This window comes from Prionailurus viverrinus, unplaced genomic scaffold, assembly GCF_022837055.1.
Source record: "Prionailurus viverrinus isolate Anna unplaced genomic scaffold, UM_Priviv_1.0 scaffold_51, whole genome shotgun sequence".
NCBI classification, from domain to species: Eukaryota; Metazoa; Chordata; class Mammalia; order Carnivora; family Felidae; genus Prionailurus; species Prionailurus viverrinus.
Genome location: NW_025927614.1, coordinates 2,630,017 through 2,655,724, shown reverse-complemented (window position 1 = coordinate 2,655,724; position 25,708 = coordinate 2,630,017). Strand labels below are relative to the sequence as shown.

The window sequence follows — 25,708 nt, the reverse complement described above, 5'->3', positions numbered from 1 at the left end:
AAGGTCCTATCTATCTATCTATACTCCCGCAAGAACGATACGTTGTTTACACGGATGAAATTATTTGATCATCACAACGCTTCTACGATGTAGGTACCCTTGTTTCTGTGTGACACGCAGGGAACAGAACACAAAGAACACACGTGCTCAGGCTCACCTGCCACAAGGGGTGGCCACGAACCCAGGAGGAACAGGTCCTGCGTCCAATCGAACGGCAGGGAAACTATTGTGTCATCTGCTTCCAGGCAGAACCTCTGGGGTCAGCTCAGTCCACAAAGGGCCTGGGCAAGTCAGGTGCCCGGCACACCTCCCGGACAGCCACAGAGGACCGTGGGACCAGAAATCAGAGATTCAGTAAGAAGTGTAATGAGGTTCTGTGAAGAAGCTCACGCCAATCATACCAGGAGCCAATCAAAAGAAGGGTCTCATTCCAGCTGGTCTGTCTTCATCCAGCCCCCTCCTGCCACAGACTGAGTCACAAGCCCACCTGCGCACTTCTGTTCTGTGCCTCCTTCCCACGGGATCCTGACCCTTGGTTAACCACTGACCAGGGATGAATGGACTATCCTTGCTTTCCTGAGATTTAGCACTTCAGGTTGGGAGGGGTAAGGAAGCTAAGAAAGCTTTATGGTAACATTGTATCCATAAGATGAAACTCCTAAAACTATTACTTTAAGTGCTGAAAAAATTCCCACCCCCCCCCCCCCCCGTCCTATCTCAAGTCTGCAAAATCCAAGTGCTTAAGGAAAGATCCAATTAGAGGTGACTGAGAGACCATGAATTCATCTTACATGAACATATTAGAAACAATATTTTAAAAACACTCATTTTTGGGGCGCCTGGGTGGCGCAGTCGGTTAAGCGTCCGACTTCAGCCAGGTCACGATCTCGCGGTCCGTGAGTTCGAGCCCCGTGTCGGGCTCTGGGCTGATGGCTCAGAGCCTGGAGCCTGTTTCCGATTCTGTGTCTCCCTCTCTCTCTGCCCCTCCCCCGTTCATGCTCGGTCTCTCTCTGTCCCAAAAATAAATAAACATTGAAAAAAAAAAACAAAAAAAAAAAAACAAAAAAACCCACTCATTTTTAAGTAGTCCCAAAGCTATGCCATAATTTCCCTTGTGCACAGTGGAACTAAATTTGTTCCAGAAGTAGGAGCAGGATTATCCTTGCCACTTGAGGCAAAAACGTTCTCCATGGCGACCTCCCAAACACACTGTGGTTCATAGAAAACAATGGGAATTAAAAACAGAGGCAGAGGAGCGCCTGGGGGGCTCAGCTGGTTAAATGTCCGACTTCAGCTCAGGTCATGATCTCACGGTTCATGAGTTCGAGCCCTGCATCAGGCTCTGCGCTGACAGCTCGGAGCGTGGAGCCTGCTTCGGATTGTTGTCTCCCTCTCTCTGCCCTTCCCCTGCTTGTGCTCTCTCTCTCTCTCTCTCAAAACTAAACATTAAAAAAATCAAAATAAATAAAAAAATAGACACAGAAAGTCCAGTACAAATCAAATCAATTTGGGAAATCTACTTGATCACAGGTTTCCACAATGTGGCTGTCCTTTGTCACCTGTCTTTCCATGCGTGCATATGAGAATGCAGTCTCTTTCTGGGGATACTGCACTTAACACGCTGACAGGCTAACCCTCTCCAAGTTAATTAGATCATAATTACGTAGGTGCCCTGGGGCTCCCAGTGAGTGTTCTAGAGCAGCAGGAAGAGTAATTAATCCCACAACTGAATCTTCATACAGTGGAAGTCAGGACAAGAGGCCCATTTTTTTTTTTTTTTTTACCCTAATGGTGACAAGACAGAGAGTCAATATTTTCAAAGCTCTGTTTCACCTGCACCCTGCCGGGACCCCCGGTCACCCTGGTGCTGTGGCCCCACGGGTCCCTGGGAAGGCTGGCTTTACCACACCCACTCTGAGCACAGGGACACTGAGGTCACAGGGCCTGCCCAGAGGTGAACCCCGTTCACTAGGACCGCAGAGCCTCTCTGTCGCCATCAGCTGCAGCGTAGGGCACACGTGTTACATGTTGACAAAGGTCAGAAGTGAGGCTAGAGACTGCACGTTGGAGGACAGCTTCCCTAGGGAATATTCAGGGTTGATGGTGTTTGAATTGGACTGGACTTGAAAGTCAGGGGTTGGCGTGGAGACCGGAGGCCCCGGGGGCATGGCTCACCGCACAGGACGAGAATCGGCCCAGGAGGCAGGGACCTGACAGGTGAGGGGGAGGTGCCACGGAGGTTTTCTGCTTCAGAGAAGCAGGGCCCGGGCGGAACCCTGACCGGCCCATAGCCTGGCTGGAAGGTCGATTACAGGTCACAGGTCGTGGGAAGTCGGCCCTCGGGAAGAGGCAGTGAAGGACCCCGAGAAAGCACCTACAGGGAGGCTCCGGGGACAGGCCTCGCTGCAGGAGTGGCTCCATCAGGTTCCAGGGCCGCTTGGCTTTGGTTTCCGGAAGTCAAACGCGGAAAGAGGGGCAGGGGAGCTAAGTCCAGCACAAAACTTTTGGGGTCTGAAGACCTCCCTCAGCTCTGGGCCACCTGTGTCTTTGGATGGCAGGGGAGAGAGGCGAGGACGTGAGACAGCGTCACTGGCGGGCGGGCGGCCAAACCAGAGCGACAAGTGTGCAGCCCTGGGCTCTCCTGGGAGCGGCCTGGGCAGGGCACACGCGGATGCCTCCGGAGCATCCTGACCCCGGCAGCCAGCTGGGCGCCCTGACACGAATCCACGTGACCACGGGCCACGGTGATCAGCAGCACCACCCAGTTCTCTCTGAAACGTGCGACTGCCAGCAGGTTCACGAGGACGTTTCCTTCATTTTCAGATGACCTCGTCAGAGAAAAGCACCTGAGATTACAGGTTAGGACAGAAGTGTCACTTAAGAGGCCGCCGGACTGACTCCAGGGTCGGAGAACCAGAAAGTCTCCACGGAGCGCTTCCTGCATCTGAGGCGGCCCCCACCCCCCTCAGCCACGCCCCCGCTCCTGATTCCACCTCATGTTGCCCCGTGGCACGTTTCCTCCACGGAAAGATATGCCGAGGACCTCGGAAGGCAAGGTCACGGGCACCGCAGGGAGTGCCTACCGTTCTGCTCTTCTCCAGGAAAGAAAACTCAGCCCCCGAGTCCCACCACCCCTGATGCTCTGGGACCCGTGGACACAAGATGACAGCCTCTGCTCTGATGGCTCCGTGACGGCAGGCCACCCTCCTGGGGGAAAGGGCCGTGGTTTGACCCAGGTGTTTGCTCCCCGTGTGTTTCGAGCTCCAGGCCACACACAAAACGGCGCGTTACTCAAACAGGGATTCTTGGATGAGCCCCCGTCCAAGAAAATGTAAGAGGCATAATATCACAATATTATTTCCAGGTTACTTTTCTAGGGGGGAAAGTCAATTTGTCCTAAAGCCCAGAAGTTACTACGTGAAAATGTGTATGTGCCCCTGGAGCAAGTTATGTGAACGCCTCAAAGCCAAGTTTCTGAACCATGAAGATGCTCCAGATGAGACTTCGTGGCGGGGTAGCCGGCGAGGGGCAGTGGGCACGTGCTAGTCTCTGCCCTCGGCCTCCGGGAGGGGCCTCCGCCAGAGGGCTCTAACCTTGGTGCCCCCTGAACAGAAGGGTCTGAAACGAGGGCCCCAGGCGCCAGGTGGGACGTGGCTGGCTGAACACAGGTGGTGCCTCCCAACATCAGCCCACTGCGATCGCACGTGGGGGGCTGATTGTGCCCAACAGGAGAGTTTCGTCTGTGTCCCCAGCCCCCATCTCCCGGATGCCGGCCACCCTACTCCCCGAACTGTGCTCAGCAGGCACAGCCCAACATCCACGGGGCACAAGCCCTGTTGGGAATGCCCATGAGAGTCGGGGTGGTCCTCTCCAGGCTGGCTGGCGCGTGCACGGGCCACCCCTCAGTCTCCACAAGCCCGCTCCCAACACACCCACACGACGACTCCGTGTTCCTCCAGGAGCACGCCCAGGCCACCAGCTGTGACCATGAACTCCCTTCTTCCCACTGTTGTACAGCACGAGGACACACATTCGTAGGCAAGGGAAGGAGACACGCGGCCTCTGGCCATCACCACACATCCATCGGCCCCCACTGGTCATTTACGGGTCACACCTGTGTGAGGTCTACGCTCACTGGTCCCAGTGCAACAATGACCGGGCATGTCCCTCGTTACCAAAAAGAAACAGTCTATTTGAGGGGGAGTCTGTAGGAAAGACAGCGCATCCTCCTCCTGGCTGGGGAGGAAATTCCCGGGAAGGTCCTCACCTTGCTTCCACGCCCCCCACTGCCCCCTCCCAGTCTGAGGCAAACTTACAAAGGACCCCCTTTCATTTCTGCTCAAGGCTGCTTGGGAAGCTGCACAGAAGGTAACTTCAGTCCTGTTTTAATTTTCCACAGAAACGTCTTCACAAAAAATTACAATTCAAGTAAAGGAACGTGGGCGGCGCACTGGGGACTTGAAAAGGTATGACTCTGTCCCCAGCCAGAGTGGTGAAGGAAGAGCAGCAGGTGTGGTCACCCCCCCCCCCCACCCCCACCCCCGCTGCAGACCTCAGGGTCCAGGCACAGAGTCGCCTGCCCCGCGGGAACAGAGCACAAGCGGAGGGATGCCGCGGCTCAGGCTGGCCCAGCTCTCCTGCTTGGCCCGGGGCCACCATGCTCAGACAGGACGGACACCGAGCTCCTTCCCCCCTCGACAGCCCCGCACGCGGGGCCATCAAGACACAAACCCGGAAGCACATCGTACCTGTCGTGCCTCAGAGCTCGCATGTCAACATACACGGTGGTTGGGTCAGGTCCCGAGGTCCCCTGCAAGCAAGGAGACAGTGCGGTTAGCTCAAGTTTGTGCGGGAGGAACCGGGGCTGTGCTTCCTACCAGTTAGTGAGCATTTCTTTGCTAAAATCTCCACCTAAAAGCACTAAATGCACAATTCCCTCCGAGATGCCTGCTAACTTCCAGTCTGATAACCTCAGTTCTGAAAGGAACATTTTACTAGGATTATGCTGGACTTGCACACAGCTGAACTATCAGTCACATTTACAAAAATAAGAAGGACAAGACACGTGCCACACGTCTTGCCCAACGGAAAAGGGCTGGAACTGCCCAGACGTCTGGCTAGCAGGCCGTCAGGGATGGAAGCCTCGTTTGCTGAGAAGTTCCTACCACAGGCACCCCAAAAGATAGATTTTTAGAGGTCAGGATGTTGAAGCCAAACACATGACATGAACTCACAGCTTGAGAAGGAAACCCTGCTTGTGCCTTGGCTCTCCTCCAGCAGAGGGAGGTCATCTTTGTCTGGGACACAGGTCAGGGAGGCGTGTGCTGTGTCAACAGCCCAGTGAGCCCGGGAGCACCCTGTGAACTGCGCGATCTAACACGGGGGGGTCCAGGTCCACAGATCTTCTCTCGGCACCGTGAATCCCTCCACAACATGCTGGGTTGACTTCTCACCAGCGATTTCAATGGAAGAGCTACGTAATTAAAGCTATATTACAAACCCAAATTCTACCTCTGTTTTCTTGGGAAGGCAATGCGGTACCCTGGGTAGAAAAAGATGGGGCCCCAAACACGTTTCCAAAAAGTGCCACAGCCCTCACAACTTATTTGAAGAAGTATGCTAAAATTCCCCAGCGGCAAATCTTAACCACGTGCCGCACAAGACTAAGGTAAAGACACCTCCGTTAAAACGTGCTGCTCCTGCCCCTCCTGTACACGGTCTCCCCCCGCAGACATGGGGAGCAGCACACGCAGCCGGCCTCGGCAGGAGCTTCCACCCCGTGTGATGCAGACCTGGGGCTCCCCGGGGGAGCCGTGTCACAGACCAGCGCGGGGTGGGGAAGGGCTCTGACGTTCTGAGTAATGCAGAACACAGTGCCACCGAAGGCCGATTCAGAAGCAAACAAGTCAGGAAACGGGTCCCTAAACACAGGAAGTGGAGCAAAATGGACAGAACCCCCAAACCGGCAGGGAAACCACTGACTGTGCACACGGAAGTGTCTGTCGCGAGTGCGCGACGTTCGAGGAGGTCTGGGAGAGCAGGTCATGCCGGGTGCCAGTCCTCCGCCCGCGGCCCGCACACCCCAGCCAGGCTCCGCACTCCACTTCTGGTCTGTCCCACTGCTGGAAGCTGACCAGACGGCGGGGAGGGGGGCACTGGTGTGGACGTACAGGAAGGTCCCCTACCTGCTCGGCCGCCTTCCACAGCCTGTGGGGCTACAGCAGCAGGGCGGGAACAAGAAGAAAGGAGAGAACGCCACACCAACAGGACCACAGGGAAGCGACACACAGACACGCAGACAGAACAACCCAACAATTAAAATGGGATGAGGAAGGGGGGGTGGGGAGGAGAACGCAAAAAGCAGGGAACAAAGTAAAAAGAAGATCAAAAACAATGTCAAATATGGAAATCGTTAAAATCAATCACTGTACCATTAAAGGCTAAAGAAAAAAAAAAAAGAAAAAAATCTTAGATGTCAACATACCCACAGAGCAACGGAAGAGAGCCACAGAATGACTGATCGTGGACACACAGACCCGAGTAGTTTCTTTCATACATGAGGTCGATGGTATTACCAGACAGTTTAATTTTATGGTGCTCTAAGCTTCTTTTCTTTTCTGAGGCAATTGGAAATATGAATCTTACTGGCCCAATCTGTTGAACGTTCCCTCACTGAAACACAGTTGCCCCTTGAACAGCCTGGGTTTAAACTAAGCAGGGTAGCTTCCATGCGGGCTGCTTCAGAGAAATACAGGGCAGTGCTGCTAATGTATTTCCTTTCCCCTCATGATTTTCTTAGTAACACTTTTGCTTCTCTAGCTTGCTTTACTGCAAGAATACGGTATATAATACCCATAACACACAAAATAGGTGTTAATTGGCTGTCTATGGTATCACCAAGGCTTCTGGTCAACAGCAGGCTATTAGTAAATTTTGGGGGGAGTCCGAAGTTCTGTGAATTTTCCACTGTGCGGGGGTCTGCACCCCTCAGCCCCCACGTTGTTCCAGGTCCACTGCAGCCCTAAGTCTCCTAAGACAATCACAAAGGAGAGCCTGGACACGTTTACATCTAAAATCAGGGTGCCCAGCCCTGCTCATCCACAAGGCAGGATGCAAGAGGCCAAAGTACACTTGAAGCATGAAGGAACCAAGCACCAGGCTTGCACAGGGTCCCGGTCAGCTGTCTGATGAGGGTTTTCCCGGGACCCTGGGGCAACCCCTCAAAGACACTGCCTTCCATTTTTCTCTCATCTTCCATGATTTTGGTGCCCGCCTCTACCCCTTTTAAATGACCTACACTGGCATGACAGAAGCACTCCAGAAAGCGCCTGGAGTCAGCTCCCGTAGTGCCACGTGTTTCCCCAGGTGACCGAGGGGTCTGATCCGATGTGTCCAGAAGCACAGAGTGGACACCATCCCACGAGCACTGCGCTGATGTACAGCCACTGGCGCCAACCCCACCCCGCAACCACCACTTCTAGCCAGACTCCATGACAGCAGCGATAAAAAGTAGTCATCAGCTGGGTTTCCTGGGCTGTGGGCAGTGGCACACAAAGCCAGACTGGAAAGCTATCACCGCTCAACACGGAGGCGGGGCGAGCCTAGAAAAACAGCAACGGTTCCAGGTTTAAAACAAGGGCTCCCTGCTCCTGTCACTGCCTCCCACCAGTATCTACGGCTGCTGCCTTCTTGACAGGGAGCTGACGTAGGACACGAAGAAAGAACCAGGGAAAGGCATGTGCGCTTCAAAGGAACCCAGGACTTGGGATCTATTCCAGCCGAATGCAATGTTTTAAATAAATCCCTTCACGATTCCTTGAATCGCAAACATATTTTTTTTTTATTCTCAAGTTAGTGAACATACAGTGCAGTCTTGCCTTCAGGAGGAGAACCCAGTGATTCACCTCTTACATATGACACCCAGTGCTCACCCCAGCAAGTGCCCTCCTTCATGCCCATCACCGAGTTAGCCCATCCCTCACCCCCCCATCAACCCCAAGTTTGTTCTCCGTATTTAAGAGTCTAACTGGATCAAAATAAGCCCATATTCCCTCTAAATTATTTTAATTCACAGATTTTGTTGTGATGGCTCAAGGCAGTATTTCGGAGAACAATACGTATGACTAGGAATGAACTTTCCAACTTGTATAAGCACAGAGGGAACAACTCAGCACCAGGAGCAAAAGCGGTGTACTACATCAACGAGGGCTATGGGAAGGAATAGGTAAAGGGTTAATATATAGGTGTTTCCAAACTTCAAAAGCCCTAAGGTACACAAATTTGAGATTTCAAGATACGTATGAGGGACTGTACATCTAGCAAAGTTTCCTCACTGACACAAAATTAATTTCACTTTGCCAAAGGATGCAAGCTGGAGCTTTAAGGAGATCCCAAATGGATAAAAGTGTCCTCAAGAATTTAGAGATCATCTGGGGCGCCTGGGTGGCGCAGTTGGTTGAGCGTCCGACTTCAGCCAGGTCACGATCTCGCGATCCGTGAGTTCGAGCCCCGCGTCGGGCTCTGGGCTGATGGCTCAGAGACTGGAGACTGTTTCCGATTCTGTGTCTCCCTCTCTCTCTGCCCCTCCCCCGTTCATGCTCTGTCTCTCTCTGTCCCAAAAATAAATAAACGTTGAAAAAAAATTAAAAAAAAAAAAAAGAATTTAGAGATCATCAAGCAGAAAGCACCAGCAGGAAAGAAAATGCACCCATTCCAATCGAGCTTATTCAGAAATGAACACAAAGCATGTTTAAATTTTAAGTTATATTAATCAGGAAAAAGGACTCACTCTAAGGTTCCACTGTACAATAGACATGTCATGTACAGACATATTCATACTAAAAATCATTTTTTCTAGAGGTACAGTTATCAGTCAGGCATTAAGCACTAATTGAACAAATGAGTTATATCTCAATGTCAGCTAAAGATATACAGACTCACACCCTGAACAAAACCCCAACAAGGAACTTACTTTGAATGCTTCAGCCAGGCAGTGCTTAACTAATAAGCAACTCACACACCACAGTTAGCACAATCTAATATTAGCACACAGCCCCTTAAAGCTGAAAGTAATAAATTCCTTAAAACCTAAGTAATAAATTGCTCACTGGAAATGTGTGGAACAGTCACAATTCCAAAGCACTGATGTTGGGCATATCTACTGTGCTGCGTGTTGGAGGAAGTTTTCCATAAATGGAGGTCATGGAAGGCAGGTTCCCGGGGTGGGTTCCGGGGAGCATGCAGGGGCATCTGAGCACAGCACAGGGGCTCATCACTGGCCACTCTGGCAGCTGAATTTGGAGTAGGGTTCCTGCCTGCAGGACCCCAGCCAGGATGTTTGGCCCTCCAGGAAAATCTGTGTATTAACAATGATTTCTTCAACATTTTAATTGAGGTATAATTTACACACAACAAAATACACAGGTTTTTCATATTTGGTTACGTGAATTCTGACAACCGTATACACCCCTGTAACTACCACCCCAGGCAGTGTATACAAATTCCCTCACACCATACCCTAAGAGGCTGCAGCTTTGAGGTTTCTAACACCAGAGACTAGTTTAACCTGCCATTGGACTTCATACAAAGTAATACAGTGCACACTGAGTCTTGCTTCTTTCACTGAACATGAGGATTCTGGAATCCTCCATTGCACCAGCAGCTCACTCCTCCAAGTTCTGGGGGACGTATCGTGTGAGTATGTCCTCTATCACACATTCTTGTATCCTGCTGCTGTTGAACATTTGGGTTATTTCCAGTTCCGGGCTGTCATGAAAAAGCTTGTACAAATGTATTTGTACGAATATGTTTGTAGACGTGTTTTAATATCTTTTGGGCACGCACGGAGACATGCTGGCTCACGGGGCTGAAATGCACTTATAAAAATCGCTCGATGTGTCTCCAACCAGCAATGAATAAGGATTATAGTTGGTTTGCAGCTTTACCAACATTTAGTGCTGTCAGCCTTTTGGATTTTAATTATTCTAGGAGGTGAGAAATGGAATCACCAATTTTTTTTTTTTTTTGGTAGTGAAAAATCACAATTTCAATTGAATACGGCATGTTGTGCTTTGACTCGTTTCCTTTTTCTTCGAGGTAGGAAGGACTTCAGGAATTACACAGAGTATGGAATGCTTCCCAGATCCACAGGTCACCCCGCAGGGGCTGTGCTCACCGGTTTGGTATTGTGCTGATTTTAGAGCATGCGCTGTCTACACAAGCACACCACGGGGTTGTAATCCGCACTTTCCTGATGACTACAGATGCTGACCATGTTCTATGCACTCATTGGTCCTTTGTACAGCTCCTTCTGTGAAGTGCTCATTTGAGCCTTTTGCTGCTTATTTTAATAGGTTTCCTTTTTGTTGTTGTAGTTTTTAAAATATATAAACACAAGTCCTTTGTCAGATATGTTATTACAAATATACTTTCCCAGTCTGTATTTCTTCTATTAATTATCTTTAATATATTAAAATTAATTTTAACTTTGATAAAGTCCAGTACATTGTTTTCCTTTTATGCTTAGTGTTTTGTGCCCTAAGAAATCTTTGTATATCCCACATCATAGTCCTTTTGTATCTCCTCGAAGTGTTATTCTAATTTTTAAACGTTTATTCATTTTTGGGAGAGCTTGAGTGGGGGAGGGGCAGAGAGAGACAGAGAGAGACAGAATTCGGAGCAGGCTCCAGGCTCTGCACTGTCAGCACAGAGCCCAATGCGGGGCTCGAACTCACTAACTGTGACTTGACCCAAAGTCGGATGCCTAATCAACTGAGCCACTCAGGCGCCCCTGGAAGCTGTGTTCTACAAGTTTCATTACGGACGTTCATGTCTATCATCCACCTAGAGCTGAATTTCATGTATTGTCCGAGAAAGGGATTGAGGTTACTCATACCCATATAAATCTTCAGTCGTTCCAGGGCCATTGGTCAAAAAACCTTTTCTTTCCCTATTCAGTGGACTTGGTAACATGGTGGGTCTATTTCTGGATTCTTTTTTTTTTTTTTTCCCAGGTTACTTTGTTTTTGCCATTTTGCTTTTCCCTGCAGGTCTCCCTCGATGCCACTATCACACTGCGTCGATCGCCACAGCTTTAGAGCGAGTTTTGAAATCAGATAGGTAAGTCCTTCCAACACTGTTCTTTTTCAAGACTGGTTATCCTGTTTTGCAATTCTGTAACACCTTTAGAACCATTTTGTCACTTTCTTCAGGAAAGCCTTCTTAGATTTTGATGAGACTGATCAATTTTGGGGGAAAAAAAGTCATCTTAAAAATACTGAGTCTCCCACCCCATGAATATGGCGCATCCATTCATTTATTAGAATTTCATTTCTTCCAGCAATACTTTGTGATTTTAGTGTACACCTTTAAGTGTGCCTTTCATTCTTAAGTACTTGCGGTTTTGGGTATTACTATAAATGGCATTTTAAAAATTTCATTCTCTGGTTGTTCATTGCTACTCTATAGAAATATTGTATTTTTGCTGTATTTTAAATGCAGTATAGTTAACATATAGTGTTATATTAGTTTCAGGTGTAGAATACAGTGATTCAACAGTTTCACACAATACCTGGTGCCCATCACAAGTGCATCCTTAATCCCCATCACCCACCCCCACCTCCCCTCTGATAACCATCAGACGCTCTCTATAGTTAAGAGTCAGTGTTTTGGGGGGAACCTGGGTGGCTCAGTCAGTCAAGGGTCTGACTCTTGATTTTTGTGCAGGTCGTGATTTCAGGTTGATGGGATCGAGCCCTGAGGCAAGCTCTGCACTGAGCACAGAGATTGCTTGAGATCCTCTCTCTCCCTGCTATCCCTCCCCTGCTCATGCTCTTGCCCTTTCTCTCTCTCTCAAAAAAATTCTGTGTTCTGGGTTGTCTTTCCCCTCCCCTCGCCATGTTAGTTTGTTTCTTAAATTCCACATATCGATGAAATCATATGGTATGTGTCTTTCACTGACTTATTTCAGTTAGAATACCCTCCAGGATCCAACCATGTTGCTGCAAATGTCAAGATTCCATTCCTTTTTATGGCTAGTATTCCATTGTGTGTGTGTATGTACATATATACCACATATTATCTTCTGTATTCATCTACTAACGGACACTTGAGCTGTTCCCATATTTTGGCTACTGTAAATAACACTGCCATAAACATCAGGATGCATAGAAATACAATTTTTTATGTCTAAACTTAAAAAGATTATTTTTAAATTTACATCCAAGTTAGTTACTGTACAGGGCAACCATGATTTCAGGAGTAGATTCCTTAATGCCCCTAACCCATTTAGCCCATCCCCCCTCCCACAACCCCTCTAGCAACTCTCTGCTTGTTCTCTGTATTTAAGTCTCTTGTGTTTTGTCCCCCTCCCTATTTCATATTATTTTTGCTTCCCTTCCCTTATGTTCATCTGTTTTGTATCTTAAAGTCCTCATATGAGTGAACTCATATATCTGTCCTTCTCTAATTTCACTTAGCATAACACCTTCTAGTTCCATCCACATAGACGCAAATGGCAAGTTTCATTCTTTTTGATTGCCGAGTAGTACCCCATTGTGTGTGTGTGTGTGTGTGTGTGTGTGTGTGTGTGTGTGTGTGTACATATCACATCTTCATCCGTCAATGGACATGTGGGCTCTTTCCATACTTTGGCTATTGTTGATAGTGCTACTATAAACATGGGGGTGCATGTGTCCCTTTGAAACAGCACACTGCATCCTGTGGATAAATGCCTAGTAGTGCAATTACTGGGTCATAGAGTAGTTCTATTTTTAGTTTTTCGAGGAACCTCCAGACAGTTTTCCAGAGTGGCTGCACTAGCTTGCATTCCCACCAACAATGCAAAAGAGATCCTTTTTTTCCACATCCTTGCCAACATCTGTTGTTGCCTGAGTTGTTAATGTTGCCATTCTGACAGATGTGAGGTGGTATCTCATTGTGGTTTGGATGTGTATTTCCCTGATGATGAATGATGTTCAGCATTTTTTCATGTGTCAGTTGGCCACCTGGATGTCTTCTTTGGAGAAGTGTCTATTCATGTCTTTTGACTATTTCTTCACTGGATTATTTGTTTTTTGGGTGTTTGATAAGTTCTTTATAGATTTTGGCTACTAACCCTTTATCTGATATGTTGTTTTATCAGATATGTCTTCTCCCATTTTATTGGTTGCCTTTTAGTTTTGCTGGTTGTTTCCTTCGCTGTGCAGAAGCTTTTTACTTTGATGAGGTCCCAATAGTTCATTTTTACTTTGTTTTCCCTTGCCTCTGGAGATGTGTTGAATAAGAAATTGCTGTGGCCAAGGTCAAAGAGGTTTTTGCCTGCTTTCTCCTCAAGGATTTTGATGGCTTCCCATCTTACGTTTAGGTCTTTCATCCATTTTGAGTTTATTTTTGTGTATGGTGTAAGAAAGTGGTCCAGGTTCATTTTTCTGTACGTTGCTGTCCAGTTTTCCCAGCACCACTTTCTGAAGAGACTGTCTTTATTCCATTTGATATTAGTTCCTGCTTTATCAAAGATTAGTTGGTCATACATTTGTGGGTCCATTTCTGGGTTCTCTATTCTGTTCCATTGATCTGAGTGTCTGCTTTGGTGCCATGTATAAATTTTATTTTGTGTCTTTGTAACTTCACACACTAGCAATTGTAGTTTCGTAGTTCCATGGGAGTTTTTACATTCACTATCCAGCAGTCTGAAAAAAAACAAACTTTAGCTCTCCACTTCCAGAGTTTGGGCTTTTTATGCCTTATCACATTGGCTAGGACTTCTAATACAATGCTAATGTTCCTGATTTTAGGGGAAAAGCTCTCAAAGTGGACCACTGAGTATGAGGTTCCAGCTTTTTTATGTTTTAGCTCAGATTGAATAATTTTCTCAGATTGTCTTCCTAGTTATCCCATGAATGAGCACTGAATTCTATCAAATGCATTTCCTGCATCTATGGATACATCATACTATATTATTTTTCTCCTTCATTCTGTTAATATGAATCACACTGTTTTTAAATGATAAAGCAACTGTGTATTCCTGAGCTACAACATGTTTGGTTAGGATGCACTTTTAACTTAAAAAAAATGCTTATTTTGAGAGAGAGGGAGGGAGAGAACGAGCAGGGGAAGGGGGGAGAGAGAGAATGAATATCCCAGACTCCAAACTCAGCACAGAGCCCAATGTGGGGCCCATGACCCAAGCCAAAATCAAGAGTTGGCTGCTAGACTGACTGAGCAACCCAGGTACTCCTGATGTACTACTCTTTGTATATGTTGCTGCATTTAATATGCTAGTATTTTGTTGAGAATTTCTTTCATGTGGGATACTGGCCTGGATTTTACTTTCTGGGAATTTTTTTTAATGTTTGTTTATTCTTGAGAGACAAAGTGAGACAGAGCATGAGCAGGGGAGGGGCGGTGAGAGAGGGAGACCCAGAATCTGAAGCAGGCTCCAGGCTCTGAGCTGTCAGCACAGAACCTGATGCAGGGCTCAAACCCATGGACTACAAGATCATGGCCTGAGCTGAAGTTGGACACCTAACCAACGGAGTCACCCAGGCACCCCACTTTGAGAATTTTTGTCAGATACTGGTATTTAGGTTATGCTCCTTTCATAAAACATGTTGGACAGTGTTCCATTTTCCTCTTTTCTGAACAAGTTTTTCTAGGATTGGTATTTTTTCTGTGAAATCATCTGAGCCTAGACATTCTTTTTTTCTCTCTCTCTCCTGTGAAGGTTTTGGATTGTAGATTCACTTTCTTTCTTGTATATACTAAATTACCTTCTTATAATTACCTTCTCCATCCCTGCAGTATTCTCTGTTTTGAAATTAATATTGCTAGATAATCATATAGCCACTTCAGCTCTCCTTTAAGGTTAGTATGGTACAACTTTTCTGTCCTTTTCCTTTTAATCTATTTGTGTTTAAAACGTGTTTGTCTCTCTGCCAAAAATAAATAAGCATTAAAAAAATTAAAAAAAAAAAAGGGAGCATCTGGGTGGCTCAGTTGGTTGAGCATCAGACTTTGGCTCAGGTCATGATCTCGCAGTCTGTGATTTCTAGCCCCGCGGCGGGCTCTGTGCTGACAGCTCAGAGCCTGGAGCCTGCTTCAGATTCTGTGACTCCCTCTCTCTCTGACCTTCCCCCACTCATGCTCTCTCTGTCAAAAATAAATAAACATTAAAAAAAATTTAAAACGTGTTTGTTGTAGGCTACATATAGTTAGGGTTTGCTCTTTAAAAATCCAATACCATGATCTCTGCATCTTACTTGGGGTGTTTAGACCATTTATATTTATTGAATTACTAACGTGGTCAAGTTTAAATCCATCTTTTTTTATTCATTCCATCTATATTTTTGCCCTTCTTTTCAGACTTGTTTTGTATTTAGTATTGCTTTATAGGTGCATTTTATCTCCCTTGTTGGCTTATTAGTTTATTACCTGCTTAAAGAAAACAAAATTCATGGTCACTTTTGGGTTTATGGCACACACCTTTACCACAGCCTACCTTCAAGTGATATTATGCCACTTTATGTATGGTATAGAAACCCTGTGACCTTATACTTCCATTTCTCCCTTCCCAACCTCTGGACAGTTGTCATACTGATTTTCACATATGATAAACCTCACCACATATTCACCATTTCTGTATAAGCCATCGATAATCTTCTAAAGAGATTTAAGCAGTGCTAAAAGTCTTATATGTTTACCAATGCAGCTGCCATTTCCAACACTACTCATTTGTTGTACAGATCCAGATTTCAATCTGGTATCATTTCTTCTCTGAAAGGATTTTAATATGTCTTCCTGCGTGGGTATGCTGATGGTAAATCCTCAGCTTTTTTTCCTGTGGCTAAAAAAAGTAGTTAGCCCGTGTTCTTGAAAGATATACCCACTGAGTGTAAAATTCTAGGTTGATAGTTCTTTTCTTTCTGTAAAGATGTCCTCTACTGTCTTTTTCACATCATTTCTGATAAGGAATATGAAATGATCCCTATCATTGTTCCTTTGTACGCAACTTGCCTTTTCCCCCCATCTGGAGGCTTTTAAGATATGCCCTGTAACACTGGTTTTGAGCAACGTAAGCAGTTTCCTTCATGTTATATTGGAGGTAGCTGAGCTTTGAGATTTGTGGGTTTATAGTTCCATCAAAATTAAAATAGTTCTTCATATATTTTTTTCCTGGGTACAGACTCCTTCTTCCGCTTTTGGGGACTCCAAGCTTCTTATATTAAGTCACCTAAAGTTACCCCCACAGTTCACTGATGTTCTTACCATTAAGTTTTTTTCTATGTTTTATTTTGCAAAGTTTCCATTGCTATGTCTTCAAGTTCACCAATACTTTCTTCTGCCATCGATTCCATCATTATATTTTTCATCCCAAATATTGTAGTTTTCCTTTCTAGAAGTTCAATTGGCTTTTTCCCCCTCTTTAACATTCCATGACTCTTCTTAACTTTTTGAATATCTGGAACATAGTTAAAATAGCTCTTTTAGTGTCCTTGTCTGTAAATTTAACATCTGCATCAGTTTACTTCAGTTTTGATTGACTATTCTCTCTCCTCACTGTGGTATTTACCTGTTTTGTGTAATTTTTAATAGTATATCAGACATTTATTAAATTTGACCTTACTGGGTGCTGGGTATTTTTTTAATCCCTATAAATCTTCTTGAACTTTGTTCTAAGTCAAATTACTTGGAAAGAGCTTGATCTTCCTGGTTCTTGCTTTAAATATTTGTTAGGTGGGACCTGACCAGTGCCTCATGAATTATGAGATTCTCAGTGTAGCTGCTGGGAACAAGCAGTATTCACTACAGTCCTTTTGGCTGGTTCTTTCATGGTTTTGAGTACTTTTATAACAGGATTGATGCTGATTGGTGTTCAGAGGGATACTTGAGGATGCTCTACAAACACTTGAGGCAGGTCCTCTGTGAATCCCCAGAGCTCTCCGTGTCTCTCTCCTCTGCAGCACCCTGTCCTGTTACCTGTAGCCACCTTTGTCTCCTCAGACTCAGCTCCATCTCTCCACTCAAAGAGCTCACCAGGCTCTGTCTTCCCTCAGCCCTTGTCTATTGTGCCCTGGAAGCTGTCTCAAAGCAGTGACCTGGAGAAATCACAGGGCTAACCTTGCTTCTCTCAAGGCTTTTCCTTCTTTGTTCCCTGGTATCTAGTGTCATGCTTCGTGTATTTGACCATTCTTTGCTTGTTTCAGGAGAGAGGATAAATCTGGACCCTGCTATTCCATCTTGGCCAATAGAAGAAATCCCCATCCCTATTACATGTACTTTCCCCCCTCCCTCACTCCTGATCTCTCAGATATATTTAGGTATAATCTGCATGCAATAAAATTCATCCTTAAGTTTACAGGTTGATTGAGTTTAGCCAATATATAGTCATGTAACCACCATCACAGGACACAGAAAAGTTTCATCACCCCAAAAGTCCCTCCTGCCTCTCTGCGGTCAATTTCTTCCCCTGGCCCTCAACACCTGGCAACACTGATCTGATTGTTGTGCCTACAGTTTTGCCTTATCCAGGATATCATGGAAACAAACTCAAACTCATACAGTATGCAGACCTCTGTGTCTGGCTTCCCTCACCCAGAAAATTGTTCATGAGGTCCATGCTGTTCCCTGCAGGAGTCTATTCCTCCCATTCAATAATAGAACAATGAGAGTAATGATAATGATGATGATGATGATGATGATATGATGCTGCATAAACAGACTACATCCTGCCCCTTGTCCTCAGGTAATAGATATGTAGCTGTTTCCAGGTCTGGATGATTATGAACGAAGCTGCTATACACGTTGTGTGTAAGCCCTGAAGAGGATGTACACTGTCACTCCTCTTGGGTGAACACCCAGGAGAGAACTGCTGGGTCATATGGGAAGTCCATGTGCAACCATACAAGAAACTTACAAACTGTTCTCCAAAGTTGCTGCACTGTCCCACACCCCAACCGTGATGCACAAAGACTTCAAAAATTGCCCCAGTCCTTGCCAGCATGTGATATTATTCTCTCTTCTCCTAGTGATCAGTATTGGTAGCAGGTTGCCAAGTTTATTTTTGTAAAGAATCCATTTTTAATTGTACTGAGTTTTCCTTTTGTTCTGTTTTCTATTTAATTCATTTCCACATTTTTATTTTCTGTTTTCAACTTTGGGTTTTAATTTTTTTTCTCTTCCCTAGAGTTTTTAAGGTGGAAGCCTAAATAGATTTTAAACTCTCCTCTTCCCTAACACAAACATTTACTGCTGAACACTTCTTTAGGAGCAACCAACAAAATTTGTATATTTTCATTAACAATCCTTTTAAAGTGTTTCCTAATTTTTCACACGACTTCTTCTCTAATTCATGGCTTATTCGTAAGTGTGCTAATTTCCAAATATTTCAGGATTTTTGGCCATCTTCCTATTATTGATTACTAGTTCAATTACATCACAGAGAATATACTCAGAGATTGCAGTCTTTTAATATTCATTGAAAATTGTTCTCTAGTCTTTCTCGGAGAATTTTTCAGGTTTGAAAGAAATGTCAACTCCACAGATGCTGGTGTCTGAGTCTGCTTGGGCTGCCATAACAAAATACCACAGACTGTGTGCCTTAACAGAAACTTATTTCCTCATGGTTCTGGAAGCTACAAGTCAGAGACCAAGGAACCGGCAAGGTTGTGTTCTGGTGAGTGCGCTCTTCCAGACTTGCTGACAGCTGCCTTCTTGCTGTGTTCACATGGCTTTTCCTCACTGTGTGTGCGGGAGGGTGTAAGCGCTGAGTTCCCTCCCTCTTGTAAGGACACCGACCCTATTAGATTAACTCCCCACCTCTAATGACCTCCTTCAGACTTTATTACCTTTTTGCGGGCCCTCTGTTTAAAATTGAGTACAGTGTTCTTAAACTTCCGTTACATCAGGTTAGGCCACAGTGTTGTTAAAATCTTCTACGTGCTGATTTTTAATGGGAGAGAGATGTAAAGTCTTCAATTATGACTCTGAATTTATCTCCCTTCCCTCTGAATTCTGTCAGTTTTGTTTCACGTATTTTGAAGCTCAGTTTTTGGGTGCATATGCATTTAGGATTTTCGTTTTACTGGTGAATTGACCCTTTAACTATCATGAAATGGACACCTGTTCACTTTTTGGTAACCTTTATGTCTAACACATTGTTTTTTGTTCTGTTTTAAATTCAAGTTAGTTAACATACAATGTGGTATCTGGTTTCTGGAGTAGAACCCAGTGATGATCTCTTACATATGACACCCAGTGCTCATCCCTGCAAGTGCCCTTCTTAGCACCCATCACCCATTTAGCCCATCCTCCCACCCACCTCCCCTCCAGCAACCCTGGGTTTGTTCTCTGTAGTTAAGCGTCCCTTACAGTTTGCTTCCCTCTCTGTTATTATCTTGTTTTTCCTTCCCTCCCCCTCTTCCTGCACCACCCCCCCCCCCCCCCCCGCACCATGTTCATCTGTTTTGTTTCGTCTTTTGCAGACTTTGTGTTTACTTTCAATCTGTCAATACCCTCAAAGTTACGGTGTGCTTCTTGGAACTACATACAGCTCAGTCTTTTTAGCCTGACAATCTCTGCCTTTTAACTGGCCTACTTAATTTACATTTAATGTAACTGTTGATATAACTGTTTCCTGGTCCCTTTTGTTTTTGTTCCTCCTTTCTTCCTTCCCCCCGCCCCCCACCGGCACAGAGTATTTTGGGTATAGCGTTTTATCTGCTCTATTGACCACTTTGTTTTAGTTGTTGAGGTAGACATTAAAAGTTGCATGATTTATCACAACCCACCGTCACATAAGATTGCTTTAAGACAATGAAGAGCAGCGCATTTCTGTCTGCCTCCCTGCCTGCCCCGAGGTTTGTTGCCCCATGTGCTGCCTCTGCTCAGGCTCAGAGGCCTCAACTGTCTTTTTGTGCGTTGGGTAGTTAATAGTCTTTAAAGAAATGTAAGGTATTTACGTATCTATACAGTGATAGAAAAAAGATCAAACATTTACCTGTGTTTACCTTTCCAAGCATTCTTCCCTTCCTCCTACAGGTCTGACCGGCCTCGTGTGATTGCTCTACCTGAGCACCTCAGCCAGACTTTGCTGAGATGATGTCCCTCAGCTTTGCGCTGTCTACAGAATCTGTTTTCTTCCCAAGAGGCACTTTCACTGGATAAACGGTTTTAGCACTTTAAAGACAGCACTCCACTGGATTCTGACTTGTATTGTTTCTGTCTTTTCTTGTCCTTTGTGCATTTTATAGCTGCTTTAACACCATCTCTAATGTTGGCATTTGAGGAAGATGCGACCAGGTGTGTTTTTACTTACTTGGAGCTCACTGAGATGTCGAGTCTGTAGGTTGACACCTCTCATCAGTCCTCACCATTATGTATTCAAACTGCTCTTTGTCCCATTTCCCTCCCCTGCTGGGATCAGACTACATGGAGTCAGACAACCTGAGGTCACCCCAGAGATCTCAGAGACCGGTCCATTTTGTACCTTTCCTTTTCTCCTTGTCTTTCAACTTGGGAGAGTTTCTACTGATTGGACCTGAAGTTTACTCACTGGCCCTCTCCCCTGCTGCTGGAACCATGTGGAATCTTCTGTTCCTATGTCTGCAGCTTACATTTCTAGCATTTCCATTTGCTTTTTTGTAGTTTCTGTCTTTTGGCGATCTCTTCACGCCAGGTGTATACCTTTTCAATTAGATCCTTTAACATACATTTCATAGTTATTTTAGAGCTGCTGGTAATTCCAGCACGTCTGCTCTACTGACCATTTCTTCTTATGGCCACATAGTAGATTTCCTTTTCTTTCTGTATGTCTTTTGGGTTTTTACTGTAAGGCAAGCATTGCATTTAAAAGACCAGTGGAGACTGAAGTAACAAACACGCTACTCCTGGAAAGGGCACACCCTTCTCTGACCTCGTCTGGGTGTCTCAGTGAGTATGCTGCAGGTGGTCTGGGCTCTCCCAACGGCACCAGTGAGGTGCCATTCAATGCTGGCTTCATGACAGGGCAGGACCAAGAGTTGGAATCTGAGACTCTGGACACCAGCTTTTTGCCTGATGAGGTGGTTCTCCCTTCTGTCCAGCCTCTCCCCAGCTGTCTCCATTCTGCAGCCCAACGTCCAGCCTTTGGAAGGCAAATGTGCCGTGTTTGGTGAAGGCCCAGGGGGCTGAGAGGCACGTGCTCCTGACACACCTCCATCTTCAGAGTACCAGAGTACTGCACCCAGCAGCGTGGGGCTGCCCAAAGGAAGGTACTCGATTCCTGCTCCCTGCTCAGCCCTCAGTCCCTCTGCTTCCCACCCATGGAAGGCCCACAGCCCCTCAGAGGAAATGGTTTCCCTCCCAGGGCCCCTCCTGAGGCTTCAGAATCCTGCTGCTTTGCTTTTACTGGAGGCCTGAAGGAACTTAGATGATTCTCTCGGCTCTCCTGCCCTGCAGACCCCTCTGGACAGGGCTGGTGCAGGGATGCGGAGTGACAGAGCCATGCCCCTTGGGATTTGCACCCTCCTCCCCACACTACATGCCGCATCAGCGCTCTGGCTGGTCTCTCTGGCGAATTCCTCCTGCCGCTCCTGTGCCAGGATGAAAACTTGGGTCTCTTCTCTCCACAGAGGACTTCGGTTCATTGACGCTTCTGGAAGCTTCAGCTCTCTGATGGATCATAAAACCTTTTAACTTGTATATATTAACCGGATTTTTTTAATTGTTAGGGTTGGAATGTGACTTCTACAGCCTAGTAAAAAATGGAAGCCCAGACTTCTTTTTAATAAATGTCTCTTTTACTAACATCAAGCAGAGCCGGTTTCTGTGGTTGGTATTAAGCATTTGATTAAATCAGAAATTGGTATCAGGAGTGGCCGCAGTGAGAGGCTGGCAGGGAAATGAGTGGGTCTGTTAGGGCCAGAGGTAGTGAAAATCCAGCTCACGTGCCAGGCCAGACTGTGGCAGTCCGTGCCGCGTACTGACTAACCAGTTAATTAGCTAACTTTCACCAAGGTCAGCAAACCCACGTGCAGAGAAGAAGCCTGCCTGCTTCTGCAGAATTTCCCAGGAACACAGCCATGATCATTGGCTCACATGCCACCTGCTTCTGCTTGGAGCTATGCTGGCAGAGCAGCGCTGTGCAGACTGGCCACATGGGCCACAGGCCCAGGCTGCCTGCTCTCAACCCTGCAAGACAAAGTGCTATGAAGGCTTCAGGACAGAGGCTGCCAGTCCCCCCAGCGTGAAAGCATGCAGACTGGGAAGCAGGGTGGCTGTGTCTGTGAGCACAGCTCAAGGGGAAGGACCAACGAGCTCCTAAGCCCATGTTCCTGGTTCAAGGCACAGGCTACAACCTAGAACTTCCTGTGACTGATAATGCACCAACTCAAGCCAAAGTGAACTGACAGTGAGGTGGGCACAGGTATTCACCCGCAGGTGGACAGCCCATCAGGGTGTCTGGGACCCTACGCTCTCCCTGTGGTTACCCCCAAAGCTCCAGAGTGTCCAGAGGGGAAGACACACGTGGAAAGCGGCAGGTCTGACGCCAACTGCCTGTCACCGTGGTCACTCCATGCCTAGCACACGCCCAGAGCAGCCCTACAGAGGGACGCGTGAATGTGCCTCCCCTGTCCCTCCGCCCATGATCCTACAGAGCCCGTCCGTCCGTGGTGGTGGACTTTATAACCTAGTGCATGGCTTCACTATCAGCAAGGGAAGGGCTACCACCTAGAAATAGCTCAAGTGCCGACGCTTCAGCTCATTTCTTCTTTGGACAGATGGTAGGTGTGTTACTACTGGTTCTAAAAGTGAAAGCCACGTGAGGAGAATTTTTTAGGGGGCAGGCGACATGTAAGAATGGGACAAAGAGTATGTGCTGATTTGGCCAGACAGAGGGATAGGGTAAAACAGCAATCAGTCACCCCTTTTGGTCACCAACCATCAGAACCCTTTTCCTGTATTTGGGGGACCCTCCCCCTACCTTTGGAGCTGTGAGGGATACAAGGCCCCCGTTCTGTGTAGTAACTAAGAACGGCCCACACTGTCCTCCCCACCACCCCAGAAGCCAGCATGTGACCAGGTAACCGTGTCCACTCACGGCTCCAAAGTCTGAGCCCCCTGCAGATGTGCTGGAAGTGGGGCTGGCATCTAGGACCAGCCGCTCGGTGGTGCAGTTTACAACACCAGTGTCCTCCCAGGAACGGCGCTGGGGCATGAGCTATTCCTGGGTGCATGGTCCCAACCCAGGTCCTCGAGCTCCTGGGCTGCTTGTGAGCATGACCCATGGTGTCTTGGTAAATGCATTTTCACTTAAATTGCCAAAGAAGGTTCCTGCTGCGTGCAAATCAGAACACTGATTGGTGCACTGGTAACCAGTACAGGTCCATGGTCTCCAGTGTTCATCTTCATGATCTGGGACAACACAGATCAGCAGGAAAGGGTGTGTGAGTTTCCACTGAATATGACTAATTCCAGGGAGCATACAACCCCCTACGGCCCCTCGTTTACTTTTATTTTGCTCCATCTAAAAGCACTGGAGGGGGAACAATGAATGGAGAGCTCAAATTAATGAAAGTATTATAGCTATTAATTTTAGTTTGAGAATTACTTAAGATTTATATTGGCCTCTGAGCTTCCTGGTTTTTTTTCCTTTCCAACAATCAGTGACTTCACTTTTCATTATCACAGTGGCTGTATTTCTCCTGCATTTGTGAGTTTTAAGATTTAAGGTTGGCTATAACTGTTACTATTGATTTAGTCCCATACAGCTATTTATAATGAGTTTTCCTCCCAGATAGTTGTTAGTTTTCTAAAATATAATAAAGATCAAAGTTTCTGCTTAAGGTGACTTTAAAGTCTTAGAAAAAAAGATGACCTCATCTTCCCTCCCTTCTTTCTGCTGGGGAGGAGAATGCTCAGCTTTCTGTTGCAGTGAGCTAAATTTCTTACTCGAATACAACCGAAGACCTTTCAGCTTATACTTCTGACAAGAGCAACTGTGACCAGAGGTGACGTCTTTTTCAAAAGAGGTTAATAAGCACGTGACACTTCCTAACAGCACTAAGCGAAATTTATGTCAAACTTAATTAAACTGAGAAGTCATAATTTGACCTAATGTCCGCTTCTGTCATAGATTTAACAAATCCAAATCGTTTTAAACCTGTTTTTATGGCTAAAGATTCTGGGAAATGTCATCTCTAAGTATAAAAAATGGCACATACTTCTGCGTTTCTTTCTTGTCTACAATATACCAGAATTTCATGTAAAACCCAAGGCAGCCACACTTAATTTTATGGGCCCATTCTGCCACCACTGAGCTAGAACGTGGAGCTCAAGGGGGGTGTGCCAAAATAATTCAAGTGGCAGGTCCTGCCTCGGAACAATAAGCGGGTAAATAAATCACTTGGTTTCTGAGACGGAAGTACTGAGTCAACAGCATGGAAATTATACCTCAATTTTCTATTTTTATGATGTTCTCACGTCGAAATTTTTTGTACCTGCCCATTTGTATATTTGACAATGATCCATCTGTCGATCTTCCTGATTTTGTCTTAAATCATGCAGGGCTTCATGCAGCAGTGTAAGCAAGCGGCCAGCACTGCTCTGAGCTGCCCAGACGCCTTCCCTGTAGGCCCCCCACCCCCACAGCAACAGACTGGAACGCTTCCCTCAGCGGCCTCCTACCCACAAAAACACGGCTTTCACAGTGCCCGATTCAGGTCGCACGAAACAGCGGGTCTGCCTTAAGACACTAGAGAGGAGGACACCATTAGAAACAACTCAGGTTCTCCTGGTGTTCGCTGTCCGAGCCTGCTTGGATCACGTGGTCCGTGAGCAGTGAAGGCCCTGTCTCTACCTCCCTGCTTGGTCGACGGGGGACGTTCACTTAACTCGTCTGAGCCTCAGTCTCCTCCATCTGAACAAAATGATGAACTTACCCCCAGTGAGGTGTGGGGAGATCCAACCAGATGCTACCTGGAACCGCAGGGCCCAATACCCTGGTCAGAGAACGCTTGTGTCCTAAGGGTGAACGTCTTCTCGCCTAAGTTGCAGGCCCGGGACCTGCGACCTGAGCTAACTACACTGAGGGACAGGGAACCCTTGATTCTCGCTGGCAAGGGAGAGCTACAGCCAGGCCACGGCTTCGATCTGGTGGACCCTCACGCCATGGGCTCACCGCGGAGGGGACTCGTCGTTGCCACAGAACTACTTCACACCGGAGGCTGGACTCTTAACAAAAAAAACCACGCCTGGTTTCTCCAAAGTGATTGGTATCTGCAGCTAAAGGGATCGAATTCTGGTCTTTTGATAAGGTTGAGTCAGCTCTGAGCATCAGCTGTGCGACCACATGAGACGCTGCGCTGGGCTGAGTCCCTCACTGACTGCGGGACCAGAAGCTGTTTACAAAGGGATGAGCCGTGGCAGAAAGCGTCAGGTGTGAGGGGTGAAGTGCCACGGGAGGTCAGAGCAGCTCGAGAACTCAGAGGGCCACGGAGAGAGGTTTTTGTCACATGAAGATGGCAGAAGTGCAGTTCAGGCCAAGAACAGCACGAGTCGTGGGGCCCAGGAGTAAAAGCATCAGACTCTGTGGTGAAAAATGGCCTTTAGCGTAAAACTGCAGAGTTGGGAGGGATGCTTGGGGCTAGATGACGAGAGTCAGCGCGCCACCCATGAAAACCATTCTTGCAAAGTAAAAACGATCCCCTACCCTGTATCTCCATGTAACGTTAAG

The 25,708-nt window shown here is 46.6% G+C and overlaps 1 protein-coding gene across 6 annotated transcripts in view; it reads right to left on the bottom strand.

Moving 5' to 3' along the window:
• DIP2C (disco interacting protein 2 homolog C) overlaps positions 1-25,708 on the bottom strand; it is a 416,214-nt gene that overhangs the window by 23,550 nt on the left and 366,956 nt on the right. For 2 of the 6 annotated variants that reach the window (XM_047848086.1, XM_047848088.1), the window contains 2 exons: positions 6,186-6,215; positions 4,749-4,810 (listed from right to left, as the gene is read on the bottom strand). In XM_047848086.1, the coding sequence (XP_047704042.1) occupies positions 4,749-4,810; positions 6,186-6,215 (92 nt within the window). Of the gene's footprint in view, positions 1-4,748; positions 4,811-6,185; positions 6,216-7,980; positions 8,209-15,134; positions 16,457-25,708 lie in introns of those variants that run through there. The other 4 variants (XM_047848087.1, XM_047848089.1, XM_047848091.1 and 1 more) reach the window with 3 other exon arrangements.